The 17,868-nt window shown below is 41.9% G+C and overlaps 1 protein-coding gene across 1 annotated transcript in view; it reads right to left on the bottom strand.

Moving 5' to 3' along the window:
- The window catches only part of LOC311248808 (alpha-ketoglutarate-dependent dioxygenase FTO-like), a gene marked incomplete at its 5' end in the record, with an annotated part of 87,115 nt that overhangs the window by 10,400 nt on the left and 58,847 nt on the right, over window positions 1–17,868 (bottom strand). Inside the window, one exon of the mRNA XM_084339635.1 lies at window positions 16,950–17,090. Within this exon, the coding sequence (XP_084195761.1) occupies window positions 16,950–17,090 (141 nt within the window). The remainder of the gene's footprint in view (window positions 1–16,949; window positions 17,091–17,868) is intronic.

Raw genomic sequence — 17,868 nt, 5'->3', positions numbered from 1 at the left:
GCTATCAAACCTTTTCATAAAGGACACAGTGGTGGTCATCATATCTGTCACCAGTAATTAATCAGAGGGCAGAATGATATACTGAGTAGAAGCATGCCTATAAATCACATGACCATAGTCCAAAATTGATAAGAAAACAGCTTCAACAATCCTCTTTCTACTAGTCACGGAAAAGCTGTATTTTCTGTAAATATTTGTTATATAAATATAACATATATACATATATAAATGATCTGTCACAGCTTGGAAGCAAGAATATCCACATGGAACTTAAATGAACATTTCTCATCGAGCCATAAGCCAAGATATTATATAAAATATATATAAAAGCTTCCTGAAGAACATTAAAAGAAATCTGCAAGTTCTCAGTGGCAAACTGGACAGTGTCAGCGATACAGTACACAATAGTATGGTCCGCATACAAATGGGCATGACAGTCATTCAAATAAGAAACAATATCATTAATATAAATAGTAAAAAGGACAGGACCCAGCACTGAACCTTATTAGTTATTATGGACAATAATTAACACTTTGATCGCCATGGTTAAATTCATAATTTACCATCCCTAGCCAGCTCTATTTGTCTATGGAGAAGTTCCCCTTCTTTGCAGGGCTATAACTTTTTAAATTCTATTGCTAAATTGACATTATTATGGCCCATTCAATGTCCTATATCCATTGTCTCTCTGAGTACCCGTCTCAAGGTGATGGATGCCTCGGGGTCTTGGCCAAGCTTGTAGTGACTGCTCTACATGCACCTCCGAGGCCTTGGATCAGCTATTCACCGCCGTCTGTCCGTGGTCCTGTCAACTGATTAACAGACTGTTAACAGATTAACAGTCAACGCGGTTTCATTGCTGGGTTAAGTACCTCTATTCTATTCACATAATACGCTTACTTCATATATCTACTCCATTCACATATATGCCTACCACTTGTATCTATTGCTATGTCCGCCTACTACAATCTCATGAGCTGTCTAATGCCTGTCCCGTCTCCCTGTCTTCCTATGACTTGCTGTCCTGGAGTATTGACCGGAGTGTTGGACGTCCCGTGACGAAGGCCGGGAGATTGCGACCCCCTCTGCGTGCCCCCCTGTCTCCGGAGGTCTCGTAGTGGTGACCGGAGTGCCGGATGTCCCGCGATGATGTCGAGGAGTCCGCGACCCTCTCTGCGCCACCCCCTATCTCCCTGTCTCCGGCTGTCCCTGAGCAACGACCGGAGTGTTGAATGTCCCGTGACTAAGACGGGGAGGACGTGACCCTCTTTGCGCCGCCCCTGTGCCTCAAATAGATCCGCTATCAACTCTATCTTTAATCTTTCAAAATGTTCAGTTGCTATCGCTATTTGCTCTATCTTTAATTTTTCAAAATGTACAGTTGCTATTGCATGCACTCATCTGTGTTTCACCACACACATGAGTGCATGCTTACCAACTGTCCGTCTGCAACACTACTATCACCAACATCTAAGAAGGGAGATCCCCCCTTGAATGGCCCTTCTAAGGTTTCTCTTTTCCACACCGCCTGTGGAGCTTTTTTCCCTATTGTTAGGTTTTAGTGAGTTTTTCCTTACCTTCGCGTGGGGTATGTCTGGGAGTGCTTGCATTCTTTCATTTATTTGCATTCATCTAAAAAATGTTTGGACCCTATTGTGTTCTTGTTCTGTTCTTGACTTATTGTTATGTTGTCTTCTTGACTTGTTTAAAGAAGACCTGTACGGCCCATGGGGACATTAACGTGTGTTGTCGGGCCCTATAAATAAATTTGATTTGATTTGATTTGTGTAGCAACGTTATACTTTTTCATTCACATATTCATACTAAAATATGGTCTAAAGTATAAGTATGTTTTTATCGTTTTCTGCAGCTTTCTCCAGAACTTGATTTATAGCCCCAAATGCATTATATTGATGATCAAATACAGTTTGGTAGCGATCGGTGCCAGATAAAAAATGTCAACTGGAGGTAGAAGTTACTACATATCATCTGATGTTGGCCGGATGGGCGGGGGGTCGTTTATAATTCCGTGGGCAACGTTATATCATTCACCTAGTGTGGGTCCGTTTATATGGAACACGTTAGAAAATAACGCTGGATCTTACCGTATCTTCCTCGCGCCGTTGGACGATCAGCTTGGAGTAGACAGTTTTCGATTATGGGATGTTGATCTAGATGAACCATTTCCAGGTTGTATAATACTATATACGTCCAAATAACGTTGTTTATTGAGTTAGGGCGAGCGATTGATTATCCAGTGTGTCGAGATGGAGTCTGGCTAACGATCGCGAGTGCCCGGACGAAATATGGATGAGCACTTCCTGTTTGACGCGTCACTTCCTGTTGGCCAATCTGCCGATCGGCCACCAGATGGCGCTCTTGAACCGTTAGAGAGTTGAGTGGAGATCAGCAGTATATCTCAGGTCCCCGGAGGAGAAATATGATTTCGATCACAGATTTTTGAAATATTGATATCAAAGACGTGTTACGGCGTCTTCGGCAGAATGAGCATGGCGGGCAATGACGAGTTACGGCGTTTCCGGCGATTAAAGTGTTAAAATTGAGCATGGTCTGATTTCACACACTGATGTTTACAGATAGATAATCCTGAAACCAATCACATGCACCACTATCCATGCCAATACTAGATAACCTTTTTAAGAGCAGGTGATGATCAACTATATCAAAGGCTTTTGACAGATCTATAAAGAGAGCAGCACAGTGTTTCCTATTATCTAAAGCCAAAATCACATCATTAGTAATCAATGTGGTGGCTGAAAGAAGCCACCCAACTCCTTGTCCAATCAACAGTCATTTCTAATAACCACCACCACCAAGCCACTTCAACTCATTCAGAACGCAGCTGATCTCCAACCTACCAAAGTCAGCCCATGTTACTGTAAGTGTCAAATGAACATTGTTTATTATTTTGTAGGATTGAAATGTCATCAAATCCTATGTTTACCAAATGTTAGGAATACTGTTTGCACTTGTTTATAATTTATGTATACCAAAGATTCATTATATGAACCGTCACTTTAAGAGAGTTCACTGTCAGGAGCTTTGCCTTCCGGTTCACTAGAGTAGACCAGCGCATTGTCTAGAGTTTGTCTTTTCTGGTTCTGTGTTCAATTTGCGCGAGGCGCCAGACTGAGAGACTTGGACTATTGTCGAGAGAAGTGGAATTGTACAGGACGCTGTTCTTTTGTGGTATTTCTACCAACCATTTTGTACAGGTGGTGAACCAGCAATAAATGGCCGTTCATGCCAACAACAGTCAAGTCTCCCCCTCACTGTGGTTCATCCTGTCTCGCCCAAGGGGCCCCCCAGAACACAACGCAGATAGAACAACGGGTGCCAGCTAAGAGCAACACATAGAGAACACCCGTTACAGTGGTGCCTTCGACCCGGATTGATCAAATAAAAAATGAACCACGACAGATCGTTCGCCAGGGAGGCTGCAGTTCGTCATCAATTGCTTCCATCAATAAAAATGTTAGGTGGTTCCATGGACCGCGCCCAGGTAAGCCAGTGGGCTGATGTTGAACAGTTCAGTGGACAGTTCACTGATTGGTCTTTCATGGACAAGGACAATTGGAATTGTAGAAAAAGAAAGAAAAAAAAAGTCATGTAAATAATGTTACCATTGAATGTGTAAGACATTTATTTATTGATTGTATATAATGTGAATGTGTTATTGATCCGTTTGGTCAATCCATTACTGGAATGTGATTATTTCATTCTTATTATTATTATATATTTTTTAACTTAAGCTACAACAGTATTGAGGATTCCAGGTTATATTTGTTCTACTTTAGTCTGTGTTGAGGGTTAGGCACATGGCAGAGGGTGGGACATACTTGGGTGACGGTGAGAATGCAGATTCATTTGTGCAGGATTTTTTTGTGTTTTTGTGTTCATCCTGTCTCGCCCAAGGGGCCCCCCAGAACACAACGCAGATAGAACAACGGGTGCCAGCTAAGAGCAACACATAGAGAACACCCGTTACATTACCCCACTTTTTAGGGAACTGCACTGGCTCCCCATCGCCACATGAATCCGCTTCAAGATCCTCAACCGGGCATGTTGCGCAGCGAAGGGAACGGCTCCCGTCTACCGCCGGTCAATGGTCTCTAACTAGACACGCCAACTTTTTGGGAAATTCGCTTATTTGCCATCTACCCTGGAGTTAGACAAGCAGATACATACCATTTTCTTCTCTGTGCATGCATTAGGCTTAGGGAACAGCCACACCGTTAGCCTAGCTTAGCGCCATTCACTGGAAGCAGATATATACTTGGAACTATTTTTTGCCGAACCACTGCTGCCTGGGCGCAGTGATTTCACGCATCACCTGAAAAGCTCTGTGGGGGGGTTACATTGCTTTCTGGGTAAAGTAGTCATTATGCATAGGAAGATAAATGGTTCCAGTTTCTTTGTGGGCTTGTATCTAAGGAATACATAGTGTGGTTATCAGCATGATTCATAAGACATAGATTGAAAATCTGCCTGATTTGTACAAGTGATGGCTTATTTTGAAGGTATACTTTCATATACATTTTAAATCCCCCTAAAGGGCCCAGAATCAAGGGGGGGGTCACAATCATAAAATAGCCCACCCCTCCGCTCTACATCTTCTGGCCGCCTCCTATCCGAACTCCAGGAGGGTCATCAAAGAGAAGCCGTCTATTCTTGGTCCTTGCTCCACAAAGGTGGAACGAACTTCCCACCACAGTTAGGACAGCTGAAACCTGACCAATCTTTCGCCGTCGACTAAAGACACACTTCTTCAATCAATATCTTAAATGAAAAAAATAAAACTCTTCTACAGTCCTCTACTATCATGCACTCTTCCTAATATACTAACATGCACTCAACACTGCAGCACTTGCACTAACTCGCTCGCACGTCACGGCACTCTGCTCTCGTCTGTCGGCTCCGGGCTGCGTTTTCACCAATCAACCAATACATTGTTGGAAAGTTGAATTTGCCGCCTTTCGATTGTCACCTCACTCAACCTATTGCGTGATTCCATTCTCGAGTTACAACACGAAACATCCGGCGAGCGTCATTTGACAAGCCGCTCAGACGAGTGACCACGTTCCGTTTGTGAGCGGTCCTGAACTGACCAGTCACCGCTGATGGCGAAAATTATTGACCACCATTGTAACCGAGGAACGTCTGCTCTGAAAGCGATCCGAGACGGGCGCTGGGAGTGGGGGAAGGTGACACAAGAAGACGAAGAAGTCCATTGTTTTGACTAGAGCATCGAAATGAATGGCAGCGGATGGCCATTTTGGATAATCATGCAGAATTGTATGCAATCGTCAAACACAAAAAAATAAATAGCCCCATTTCTTTTTTTCTTTTATTTATTTAACCAGGCAAATCAATTAAGAACAAATTCTTATTTACAATGATGGCCTGGCAAGAGACAACACCTCTTGAAGGGAGGGGGGGGGGGGGGGGGGGGGCTGAAAAGGAATTCAGGATTAAATATTTCCGACATACAATATATGTTATTAACCCTTTCACTGCCACACGACAGAAGGTTAGCCCTTTACTATCACACAACCGATGGTGATGCTCCATCATTAGCATCATTAGCTCCGCAAATGCGGAGCTAATGATGCTAATGATGGAGCATCGCCGTCGGTTGTGTGATAGTAAAGGGCTAACCTTCTGTATTGTCACAGTGAAAGGGTTAACCGGCTGTCGTGTGGCAGTGAAAGGGTTAATATAAATATACATACAACAAGCATTATAGCAGTGAGAGGGGCACCAAGTTTCAAGTTTCTTTAATAGTTGTCATACTATTATACAAAATGCTTCTTTCTGTTACGCTCCAGAGACTGTGCTAGACAAAAAAGATAAGTATGAAATAAAATAAGTATAGCATGTAAAAAATAGAATGTAAAAAATAGAAGTCACGTAAGTCAAGTGTTCAGTATACACATATGTACAATGTTCAATGCAGAATAGAAGTAACTGAGTTACCATACAATATACTATGCAATATACTAATATACAATATACTATATAGTGCAAAGCAGAAATGGGATGAGGTACAATTTAGGTACAATTTACAGTAAGGTGTACTGAGGTATGGGTTGTAGTGCAAATTCTTTGCCAATAAATATAAAGTGTGTCTAGGTGTTCTAAAGTGTGGAGAGTGGGTGCTGCAGTGTGTTGTTTGTTTAAAGTGAGTGTGTGCTTGTGGATGTGTGTGCTGTGAGTGCATTTGATGGTTGTTGCATAGTGTTATTGTTCGTTGAGCAACCTGATGGCCTGGGGATAGAAGCTTCTTCTGAGTCTTTCTGTGCTTGCCATGAGACTCCGGTATCGCTTGCCTGCCAGTTCAAAGAGGAAGTTGTTTGGGTGGCTGGAGTCCTTAATAATTCGCTTAGCCTTACCCCTGCACCGCTTGTTGTAAATGTTCTGGAGAGTGGGAAGCCCCCCTCCAATTGTGCGCTCGGCTGAACGGGCCACTCTCTGTAGTCTGCTACGGTCTTGTGCGGTGCTATTCCCAAACCAGGAGGTGATATTGCCAGTCAGGATGCTCTCTATTGTACATGAGTACAAGTTCTTAAGGATCTTCTGACTGACTTGGAACTTCCTTAGGTGCCTGAGGAAGTAGAGGCGTTGCCGTGCCTTCTTCACAACACTGTCAATGTGTGTGGTCCATGTCAAGTCCTCAGATATGTGGACTCTGAGGTACTTAAAACTGTTCACTCTCTCAACCGGTGCCCCGTCGATGCTGAGGGGGCTGTAGTCCCTGACCCCCGACCTCCTAAAGTCCACAATCATCTCCTTTGTTTTGCTGACGTTCAGGGAGAGGCTGTTCTCTTGGCACCATCCCGCCAGGACCTTGACCTCTTCCAGGTAGGCCCTCTCGTCGTGACAGACAGGGGGTTTGGGATGCAGGAATCAGTGAGAATGTTCATCAGAGACTGCTTGAATGTTGACTTAGGCATAAAGGTGACCAGTTTGAGAGATTTTTGTAGGTTGTTCCAGTCCCTGGCAGCAGCAGCCCTGAATGACGTTTGACCAAGTGCAGTGTGTGTTTTCGGAATCTTTAGGAGAATGTGTTGAGCAGAACGAGTGTTGTAAATGGCAGATGTAATTTGCAACAGGTGACATAGGTAAGGGGGGGACAACCCAAGGAGGGTTTAGTAAATGAGCATGAACCAGTGCATATTGCGACGGGTGTGCAGGGATGGCCAGTTGACGGAGGAGTAAAGGGTGCAGTGGTGAGTGTTGAAAGGGGCACTGGTGGAGTGAGGTCTTACATGCAGATCTGTAGACTATGTCACCATAATCAAGCATGGGGAGTATTGTCATTTGAATCAGAGTGAGTTTAGCAGAGGAAGTACTGTCCTTTTTTAAAGAAAAAAAATAAAAAAAATAAGTGAAGGTGGAGCGCATTCTGTACAAGAAGCCAAGTTTGGATTTGACCTTAGACTGTAATCTGGTGATGTGGTGAGAGAAGGACAGAGTGCTGTCTAGCCAGATCCCCAAGTATTTATACTCCGTGACCTGGTCCAGAACAGCGCCTCAAGGGTGGTGATGTCGCGGCCAGTGGGGGTTGTAGCAGAGCCCCTCCTCCCAAACCACATGACCTTGGTCTGGCTGGTGTTAAGCAGGAGGTTGAGGGAGGAAAAGGCCTGCTGGACCTTACGGAAGCTATCCTGGAGTAGGTGAGTACTAAATCTGGGGAGGGACTGACGGAATAGAGAATGGTGTCATCAGCGTAAATGTGAATAGAAGAGTTTATAACCAAGTATGCAATATCATTTATATAAATGGAGAAGAGTGTGGGGGCTAGGATCGATCCCTGGGCTACACCCTTAGTGACGGGGAGGGGTTGTGAGAGGAAGTGTTCCGATTTTACCCGTTGCACCCGGTCAGTGAGGTAGTTTGTGAACCAAGCCAGTGAATGATCAGAGACCCCAATGCTGCTCAGCCTGTCAGTGAGGATGGAATGATTTACTGTATCAAAGGCCTTAGCTAGGTCGATAAAGATTGCTGCACAGTGATGTTTTGAGTATAATGCAGATGTTATATCATTCAGAACCTTGAGGGTAGCAGTGACACAGCCATAACCAGGACGAAACCCAGATTGAACACCAGAGAGTAGGCTTGGGCGGTATGACGGTATTACGGTATACCAGGGTATTTCGAGATCCCGCCGGTATGATTCTCAATACCGTGACGTCACAGACTGCTATTACACTGACACTGAGTTGATTGTAGTGCACTGCACAGCACACGCCAGCAGAGGGTTACGTGGATATCGTTCTGGGACTGGGAGCTAACGTTATAGTAGTACCTGGATGGTGCTAACTAACTAGCTACCGTCCCAGGAGCTCACGTTGATACCTGGATGGTGCTAACTAACTAGCTACCGTCCCGGGAGCTCACGTTGATACCTGGATGGTGCTAACTAACTAGCTACCGTCCCGGGAGCTCACGTTGATACCTGGATGGTGCTAACTAACTAGCTACCGTCCCGGGAGCTCACGTTGATACCTACTAACTGGCTACCGTTCTGTGATTTGTTTACTTTGAGGTTGAAGAAAGTACACTTTTAGGTTGAAAGAACGGCCCTAATCTCACGTGTTTCTCAACGCCCCCCCCCCCCCCCCCCCCCCCCCCCGCTGATGAAAATGAAAGTCATACCGTCATATACCGTATACCGGGGTATTATGTCAGCAAGGTATGACGGTATAAAAAATATTATACCGCCCAAGCCTACCAGAGAGCATATTGTAATCCAAATATGCAGTGAGTTTGATGAACATTGTTACTCAGCTGATAGAGTTGTACCCTTCCTGCTGACTTGTCGTACAGAACCGTACAGAACTTGTAAGTAGAGTGCTTTTTAGCTAAACTGTATAGGCCTAATAACCATTCAAATATTGGCCATGTTTTGATATTAGCAAACACATGGATAGGTTTATGAACTACCGTTTGGAGAAAATGATGACGAGTTGCGGTTTTGCAGTTCGGCCAACAAACTGGGTGACCCCCCCATTAAAACGTCCTTCAAGACAATGGGATCTAGACACAACCCAGAGACAAACTCAACAGGAAATCAGCTGTAGTTGTAGCAGTTGCTGTAGCAATGCACCAAACATTCCACTGAGACAGTCCATAAAAGCAGAGTGTCTCAGAATGATGCCTGGGTACAGACAGGCCACACACTGTAATGATGATTAGCTTCCGCTAACAGAGCCAGAGCTGGTTGTAATATGACAGGGCCAGCGTAATGAAGAGTAATGTTTTGGCCCATTCAAAATGCCAACTGGATTGGATCATTACAGCATATTGATGAGTCAGAAAATGTAACCAGGGGTCTGGGACTGTGTGTGTGTGTGTGTTTTAAGACAACAGCTAATTCAGGTAATTTCACTGCATGGTTGGCTACAGGTGCCAGGCAACACTGGTCTTTGTATTTGGGTGTGTCACCCCACTTCTCAGGGACCTGCACTGGCTCCCCATGGCCGCTCGAATCCTCTTCAAGGCCCTCGACCTGGCATATCGTGCGGCGAAGGGAATGGCTCCCGCCTACCTCCGGTCAATGGTCTCTAACTACACACCCTCAAGACCCCTACGCTCTGCATCCTCTGGCCGCCTCAGACCCACTCCTATCCGAGCTCCGGGAGGGTCATCAAAGAGAAGTTGCCTATTCTCAGTCCTTGCCCCACAATGGTGGAACGAACTTCCCACCACAGTTAGGACAGCGGAAACCCGTCCAATCTTTCGCCGTCGACTAAAGACGCACTTCTTCAATCATTATCTGAAATAATAATAATACAAATAAAAATAAACTCTATAGCACTCAACACTTTGATGAACATTGTTACTCAGCTGATAGAGTTGTACCCTTCCTGCTGTCTTGTTGTACAAAACTTGTAAGTCGCTTTGGATAAAAGCGTCAGCTAAATGACTAAATGTAAATGTGTGTCGTGGAAATTACTCTAAGAGAAGAAACGATGAGCTGAGTAATTCTGATTGAGTTGAGTTGTAAAAAATGAACACAGATTTATTCATTGTGATCACAGTCAGTTACTAATCAGAGACCAAGTGTACACAAGCGTCTGACCAGAAAGTGACCAACAGGTCTGGTCAGACACAGATTAAATACATAATTGAAATGACGTACATTAGACATCCAGATATGACAAGAAGGGTAAACAAAATATGCCCCAGTTAGGGAATGAATAACAAGATTGGCTCAATAGCCCTTGTTATGTCTTAACTGGAGAGGGAAATATTATTGAACCTCTCCTATCTCCTCAAACCTTGGTTCGTTGTTAAAGAGACAGTCAGACTGTAGAAATTGTCTGCTGTAGTCAGACTAGTTTACTAGTTGGTCATATTAAACTAGTCAAGGCTATCAGAGATATAATATGTATTTCAACACAGATCTATAATGACATGATAATATTTCCCTCACAGGTGGCCAATACATACACACAGTCTGTGGTGAGGAGAGCAAGAGATGGCAATTCACACAAGGATGTTCAGACAGTTCCCACACTATCCATCGGACCGGCAATATGTAATCCGCACTTAATTCTGATCGCCACACCTCTTTTTGGGGGAAAACAACTCAAGGGATTAGATAGGGGTTGTTCATAAACAACTTTAGGACAAACACAGGGATATAAATTACTCCTAAGACTATCAAGGCCCAGAAATAGTCATTACATCTTAGTTTTTGATCACTTGGAGATTCATACGCGTTATATTTAATGTCGAGGTAGGGAAATTAGTTAATATCCTTCAGCAGAATGGGGAAATACCATAGAGAAGACTGAAGGAGCCTGAAAACAGATAAAACCTAACTTTTCACAATGGTGTGAACGCTCAATGACAGCCAGTGTTGGAAAGCAACTGCTTGACTTAACACGATGCACTAACAAAACAAGCTTGTCAAACAATGTAAGCGTTCTGCCGACAGTTTCTATACAGGTCAAATACAATGGCGGTCAATAGGAACAGTGTCTGTGTTTTCCCCAAAAGTAGGCCCGTATTTGGCGGTCTGATGTTTACAAGTATTGTGTGATATCACTGGCAATCACAAATCACCATCAGTTAGACTGTTTTGAGTTGTATATCATGAAGTGATTCTCCAGTAAGCACGTAGGGAAGACCGGGGCTGCTGTAGTTGTCACACTTTTTACTCACAAGTGTATTTCTCATCTGTTTTGACTAACTAATGACTGGTTTGATACACCTTGACAACTTGTGACAGCTTGCCCCATAGTGAAGCATGTTACACAGTACTGAATTATATTCAGTCACAATGTCACAATACTATACCTTATAGAAATAAAACGAATAATCATTACTGTACCATTTTTAAGCATCTCATATGTAAAGCAAACCTATAGGCCTACAAGGCTATTCATACACCATGACGCTGTGCCCCATTAAAGGCACATGCCAACCAACATTATGGAGAACACACTTCTCCAGAGTCAGACAAGAAGATCTATACCAATTTCCTTTCTGTGCATTCAGTAGAAAGCTATCTGGCTGCAAGCTAGCCTAGCTTAGCACAAATGAATGGAAGCGGATACAGACCAGCTAGCCTAGCTTAACATTTCGAGAGAGGTGTTGGTGCTGTGGTCCACAGCTAGGCTAGTGGGCCGTATCTGCTACCATTCATTTGTGCTAAGCTAGGCTAGTTTGCAGTCGAATAGCTTTCTACTGAACGCACAGAGAGGAAATTGGTATCTATCTTCTTGTCTGACTCTGGAGAAGATGGTAAGTGCATTTCCCATAATGTTGACGTGTTCCTTTAACAGTGTCACAACTTCCCCCTACTAGGCTCTCTCTGGGAACATGTCTATGCTGTGGTGGATGTTATGCAACATTTGGATTGCTTATGTCATATTGGTTGAATTCATGTGGTGGTAAACAAATCATATTTAATATTTATGTGTGCGTTTGTACATATCAGTGGTTAGTGTTTTGGTTGACTAACCTTTTTAGTCAGTTTATCATTTCCTGTGATATAATTTGTCCATGTTGAATGAAAAATAATAAGCACATCTCCACACCATGGCATCGCAATAACATCTGCCAAATCTGCTTTGGTCTTTAATAAACTCTACATGTAAAGACATCCTCCCGCACGATTGCATTGACGACAATTCGATTAGCCGAAAAAAAGAGACATGTAATTAGTGAACTAAGAATTTCTTTAGTCAAGGACATCTCTACTTTGTACAACTGCAGCCAGCTGCAATGTAAGGTAGGTGTAATTTGTGCAGTCTAGCTGTCCCTACACTAGAGGCATGAGCAGTGATTTAGTGGTAAAACAAAGGTGGGTGAACTATCAATAACCTTAATACTAAAAAAGTGATATTTTCACAAATAAATTGTGCTATTTATTTAATTGAAATACCCTATTTTCATGCAACGTGCATTGGTTTGGTATTACTTACTGTATAATGTAGGGCTGGACGGTATGGTCTAAAATGTATATCACGGTATAATTTGAAGCATAGACGGTAACGGTATATATCACGGTATATTCGTTTATCTTAAAATGCTTCTGAAGGGGTAAAACACTGGCAGCTATTACTGTACTCTTGTATTACTAGGACATATTTCACATAGTACAGAGGTATTTTAAGAACATTTATTAATGCAAAACCTTTTCTCAAGTTACTTCCATCTCTGAAAAACACTTTTTTCATGAAATACAATAAAATCAAGCGGCACAGAGTGAAAATAAAAACTACCGCAGGACAGGAGGTTTCTTTCCCTCAAACAACTCAAACACAATAAAACTCCAACATAACTTAACTCTAGTGTACATGTTTGACAACATAGAGAGAGAGCGAGAGAGCGTGATGTAATAGGTTTGAGTTTGAGCGTCCTAAGTTGCCGTAGTTGATGATGTCACACCAGGATGCCATTGTCAACACAGAGTTGGAAACGAGAGCAGCCCGATGGATAAAGCGATATAAAGAAATGAATAGCCAATAAATGTGAAGTTATCTTTGAACCTCTGTTGTCAAGCCTCGTCAATATACCCCCCCCCCCCCTTTCCTCACTAATGAAACTGGTGCTGAGGAGTCACGTTAGAACTAGGGGTGGGAATCACCAGTTTCATCACGATACGATACGATATCGATTCTTTGGACAACGATACGATATTTGCCGATATCACAAAGTCTCTCACGATACAATACGATACGATTAGATTCAGGTGCCTGCGATCGATATGAGATGATATCATATGCCCATTTAACACAATCAGTAACATTTAGATCAACAAAAAAAAGGTAATGAAAATATCATTTGACATTTGTATTTTTGAGCTCTTCCAGACATTTAAAGGAAAATCAATCTATTGTTTTTAATACAAATAGTCCTCCTGTTCACTGTAAAGTGCCACGTTTTTATATATTGAGCTTTAAACTTTAAGCTAAATTTTTTGGAACTCAAAACTCACAACCTCCCTCTCCCAAACCGTTCCTACAACAATTTGTTGATGTTGCATGATCATGTATAGGCCTACATTTATTATGTATTATATTGTTTATGTTTAAATAACATTTAAACATCAAACTCCTCTGACCTCATCTGGTCTTTCCAAAGACGCGCGCACACACACACACACACAGAAAGGGAGAATGCTATGCTGTAACATCTACACACACGGAGCTACTGCTGTTGTTCTTGGGCGGATATGAGACTCACCACAGGATTTTCAAAATAAGAGTATCGATATGAATCGATCTTATTACATCGCATCGATCCGATTCGATCATTGATAATTACATCGATGTATCGATCTGGATCGATGTATCGTCCCACCCCTAATTACTAGGACATATTTCACATAGTACAGAGGTATTTTAAGAACATTTATTAATGCAAAACCTTTTCTCAAGTTACTTCCATCTCTGAAAAACACTTTTTTCATGAAATACAATAAAATCAAGCGGCACAGAGTGAAAATAAAAACTACCGCAGGACAGGAGGTTTCTTTCCCTCAAACAACTCAAACACAATAAAACTCCAACATAACTTAACTTTAGTGTACATGTTTGACAACATAGAGAGAGAGCGAGAGAGCGTGATGTAATAGGTTTGAGTTTGAGCGTCCTAAGTTGCCGTAGTTGATTATGTCACACCAGGATGCCATTGTCAACACAGAGTTGGAAACGAGAGCAGCCCGATGGATAAAGCGATATAAAGAAATTAATAGCCAATAAATGTGAAGTTATCTTTGAACCTCTGTTGTCAAGCCTCGTCAATATACCCCCCCCCCCCCCCCTTTCCTCACTAATGAAACTGGTGCTGAGGAGTCACGTTAGAACGTTAGCCCGTTGCTGCGCTAAAGCAAGTCTACTCTCAGCCTCATTAGCCAAATTGAAATGCCCAAACTATATGGCAAGGTCCGTGAGCAAGTGGAGAAAAACTCAGTACAGTCTAGCTGTCCCTACACTAGAGACATGAGCAGTGATTTAGTGGTAAAACAAAGGTGGGTGAACTATCAATAACCTTAATATTATTATGTAAGGTAGGTGTAATTTGTGCAGTCTGCAAACGTCGAGTGAATTGTCAAGTAACGTTAACGTCATTGCTACTGCTGTGACTAGCTGCTCTAGTCCAGTGGTTCCCAAAGTCGGAGTCGCGACCCAAAGGTGGGCCGCGAGCAGCCACGGATGGGCCACGAGATGATTTAAAAATAAAATAAAAATAAAAATAAAAAACCCCTTTTTTTTTTTTTTTTTTTTTTTTGTCAGGCCACTGAACTTAGAAGCAGGCCAGGACAGTGTTTCTAGTTGTATTCTAAAATTCTATTCTATTGTATTCTAAAATGTGACTATATGGTTTTATATTAACTTAATAAATAAACAAAAACGAAAAATCTACTTATTTCAACGAACATTTCAAACTAAATAACAGATTATGCACATAAAACGCTGAAAACAACAAAAGCAACAATAGTATTTTAATGAGGCTATTATTATTATCATTATTATTTTGCAACAAGTTAGCCCTCTCATAAATAGCACATATAAATGAATAACTAACTTGAACTAACTTAATAGGATTGAAGTGATATTTGGCTAAAAAAATCGGTCGCCTGACAAAAAAAATTAATAAAAAAGCCAGACGATGTGCATTGGGCCGCGGCTCTCTGACGCCTTATTTTCTGGGCCCCGGCCTGAAAAGTTTGGGAACCCCTGCTCTAGTCTACCGGTCACAAGGTATGAAGGTATAGTCAAAATCCATATCGTAGCGCAAATTCATACCGTTTATACCGTATACCGTCCACCCCTATTATAATGTATACTTTGGATTTCAATCAAACATTTATGTCGACATTGCTCCATTGCAATGTGGGACTGTGATGTCATTTGAGACATGTGACTATGAATAAAGGCTATACAAATAAACGTAATAATAATAATAACTTTACTTGACCTGCTTTTTATCAGTTTAACCTCTAAAGCCCGGAGCCCTATTTTCTGAAAATCCACCTAAAATACATACCTAAGTAAATAGAATATTGCTCTACTTCTACAAGGTCTATTTGCATAATATTGGTATCTAGGAACATCTATGGACCTCAGTGAATGTATTCCCATTGTCCGAAATATTGTGTCTATTACTAGGCTTGCTTAAATTGTGATGAAACAAAGGTGAATATGAATTATGATTTTTCTTTGCATCTTTGACAGTGAATAACACCATGCTAATAATGACCAGACATGAAAAACTGCCACTGATCTCGTTCAGTACCTTCTTGAGATCATGTGTACAAAAAGTCTAAGGAAATGAATAAAGGGAAGATGATTAAACAGAAGGGTCTGTAGATACAGTACTGAATTCTCCCATCCGGACCAATGCAATTTGAAATATTATTATAGAATATAGAATAGCAGGCTTATAAATTACCTTATTATAGCCAATTCGCACATTTATATATATACATACAGGTATATTATCTTTCAAATGCCCATGTTCAATTTGGATTTAGTATCACCAGGCGTGCATAAGAACAGATAATGAAATCTACTGTAATGTACAGTAGATTTTTTATTTTTATCAGGGTGGCACCATTTTGAAACTATTTTCAAACCTAATTGTTGCTACATGCTAAAAATAGGGAAGATAAACTAACTGTGCTTCAATATATGTCAATAACGTTACGTTTTGTGGTTTATTATCCCGAATAATAAGAGTTATAAAAGAAAATTCATACAGAAGTATGAAGCTTGAAGTGTTGTTCTGAAAAATTCCAACGCAGATCTAAAGTGGTCGGTGTCCTCTACAAAATGGCAGCAAAAAAACTACAATTCCAGACATTCAAATAAAAATAAAATGGCGACTTTCGCGAACTAAACAAGACCAAATCGAGAATGAAAATCTATCTAATAACACTTTAACCTATTGGTAAACTAACGTATTGATGATAATATACATTATAAATGCTGTTTTGACATGGTTATGATGTTTATACTTGAATACGTTTGACACAATACGATACTTTTGTCAAACCGTTTTCTTTTAAAATTTATGACATGATGTCATTTGCGGTCCGACGATGGAACGCACGGGTGGAAGAGGTTAAGAAGGTGGGTAAACTGTACTTCACAATAAAGGGAAAAAGCGGAATTGCATTCGGTATCACCAGGCATGATGCATCAATCAATAAACCAATCAATCAAGTCAGTGAGTCAGTCAGTCAGTCAGTCAGTCAGTGAGTCAGTGAGTCAGTCAGTCAGTCAGTCAGTCAGTCAGTCAGTCAGTCAGTCAGTCAGTGAGTCAGTCAGTCAGTCAGTCAGTCAGTCAGTGAGTCAGTGAGTCAGTCAGTCAGTCAGTCAGTCAGTCAGTGAGTCAGTGAGTCAGTCAGTCAGTCAGTCAGTCAGTCAATAATCATATGCTTGGAAAATCAAAAGACTGAGGCCCACCTCCAGAGAAGTGACTCCACCCTATTGATGATGTCAGCCAGGTCAAAGGGCAGCGGCATGGCGGTGTCGTCCACGCCCCAGAAGGGACGGTCAACTGGGGACTCCTCGGGGGGCAGCGTCTGGGCCAGGTTGGAGTAGCACCTGGGGAAACAGGACACAGGAAACAAACGCACCCCGTCAACTCCTCCTGCCCCTCCTCCTCACTGACATAAAACAGCTATACACTCGTCAGTATTAGGAACAGTTGTTAAAAAGATCTACACATGACCCTAGAAGAGAGAGAGAGAGAGAGATCTGTATTGGTATATCAGATCTCTATCTATCTATCTATCTATCTATCTATCTATCTATCTATCTATCTATCTATCTATCTATCTATCTATCTATTATGTTAAGTTAAATTAAGTGTGTGTGTGTGTGTGTGTGTGTGTGTGTGTGTGTGTGTGTGTGTGTGTGTGTGTGTGTGTGCGTGCGTGCGTGCGTGCGTGTGTGAGTGCGTGCGTGCGTGCGTGTGTGTGTGTGTTTGACCAGGGGGCGGTTGGCTTGTTTGTTTCCTCTTCTCTTTATGATTCCTAAAAAGAGTGGACCCAATTATACCCTGCAGGGTGGAAGTGTGTGACTGTGTGTTTTAATGGTGAGTCAGGAATGTGTTTTGTGAAGCCTTAAACAGGCAGGACGGTATTGGACTGATGACAAAGCAGCATATTATGTACGATAATTAAAGGTTCTAAATTATTCTGTTTTACATAATTCTATGGAACACACCTGTACGTATTTATCTTTTTCTTCCAATAAAAGTATTTGTTTGGTATTATTAATCAAGTACTAGAGTGCATCTCTCTCTATCTGTCCAACATACAAGCTGTTCTGGGGTGAGCGGCGGACCTGGATACATACCAGTGTATCGTTAATGTTAACG

This window comes from Notolepis coatsorum (genome assembly GCF_963971535.1).
Source record: "Notolepis coatsorum genome assembly, contig: SCAFFOLD_521, whole genome shotgun sequence".
Classification (NCBI taxonomy): domain Eukaryota; kingdom Metazoa; phylum Chordata; class Actinopteri; order Aulopiformes; family Paralepididae; genus Notolepis; species Notolepis coatsorum.
The sequence above is the reverse complement of the archived record's forward strand: the minus strand, read 5'-3'. Positions and strand labels throughout refer to the sequence as shown.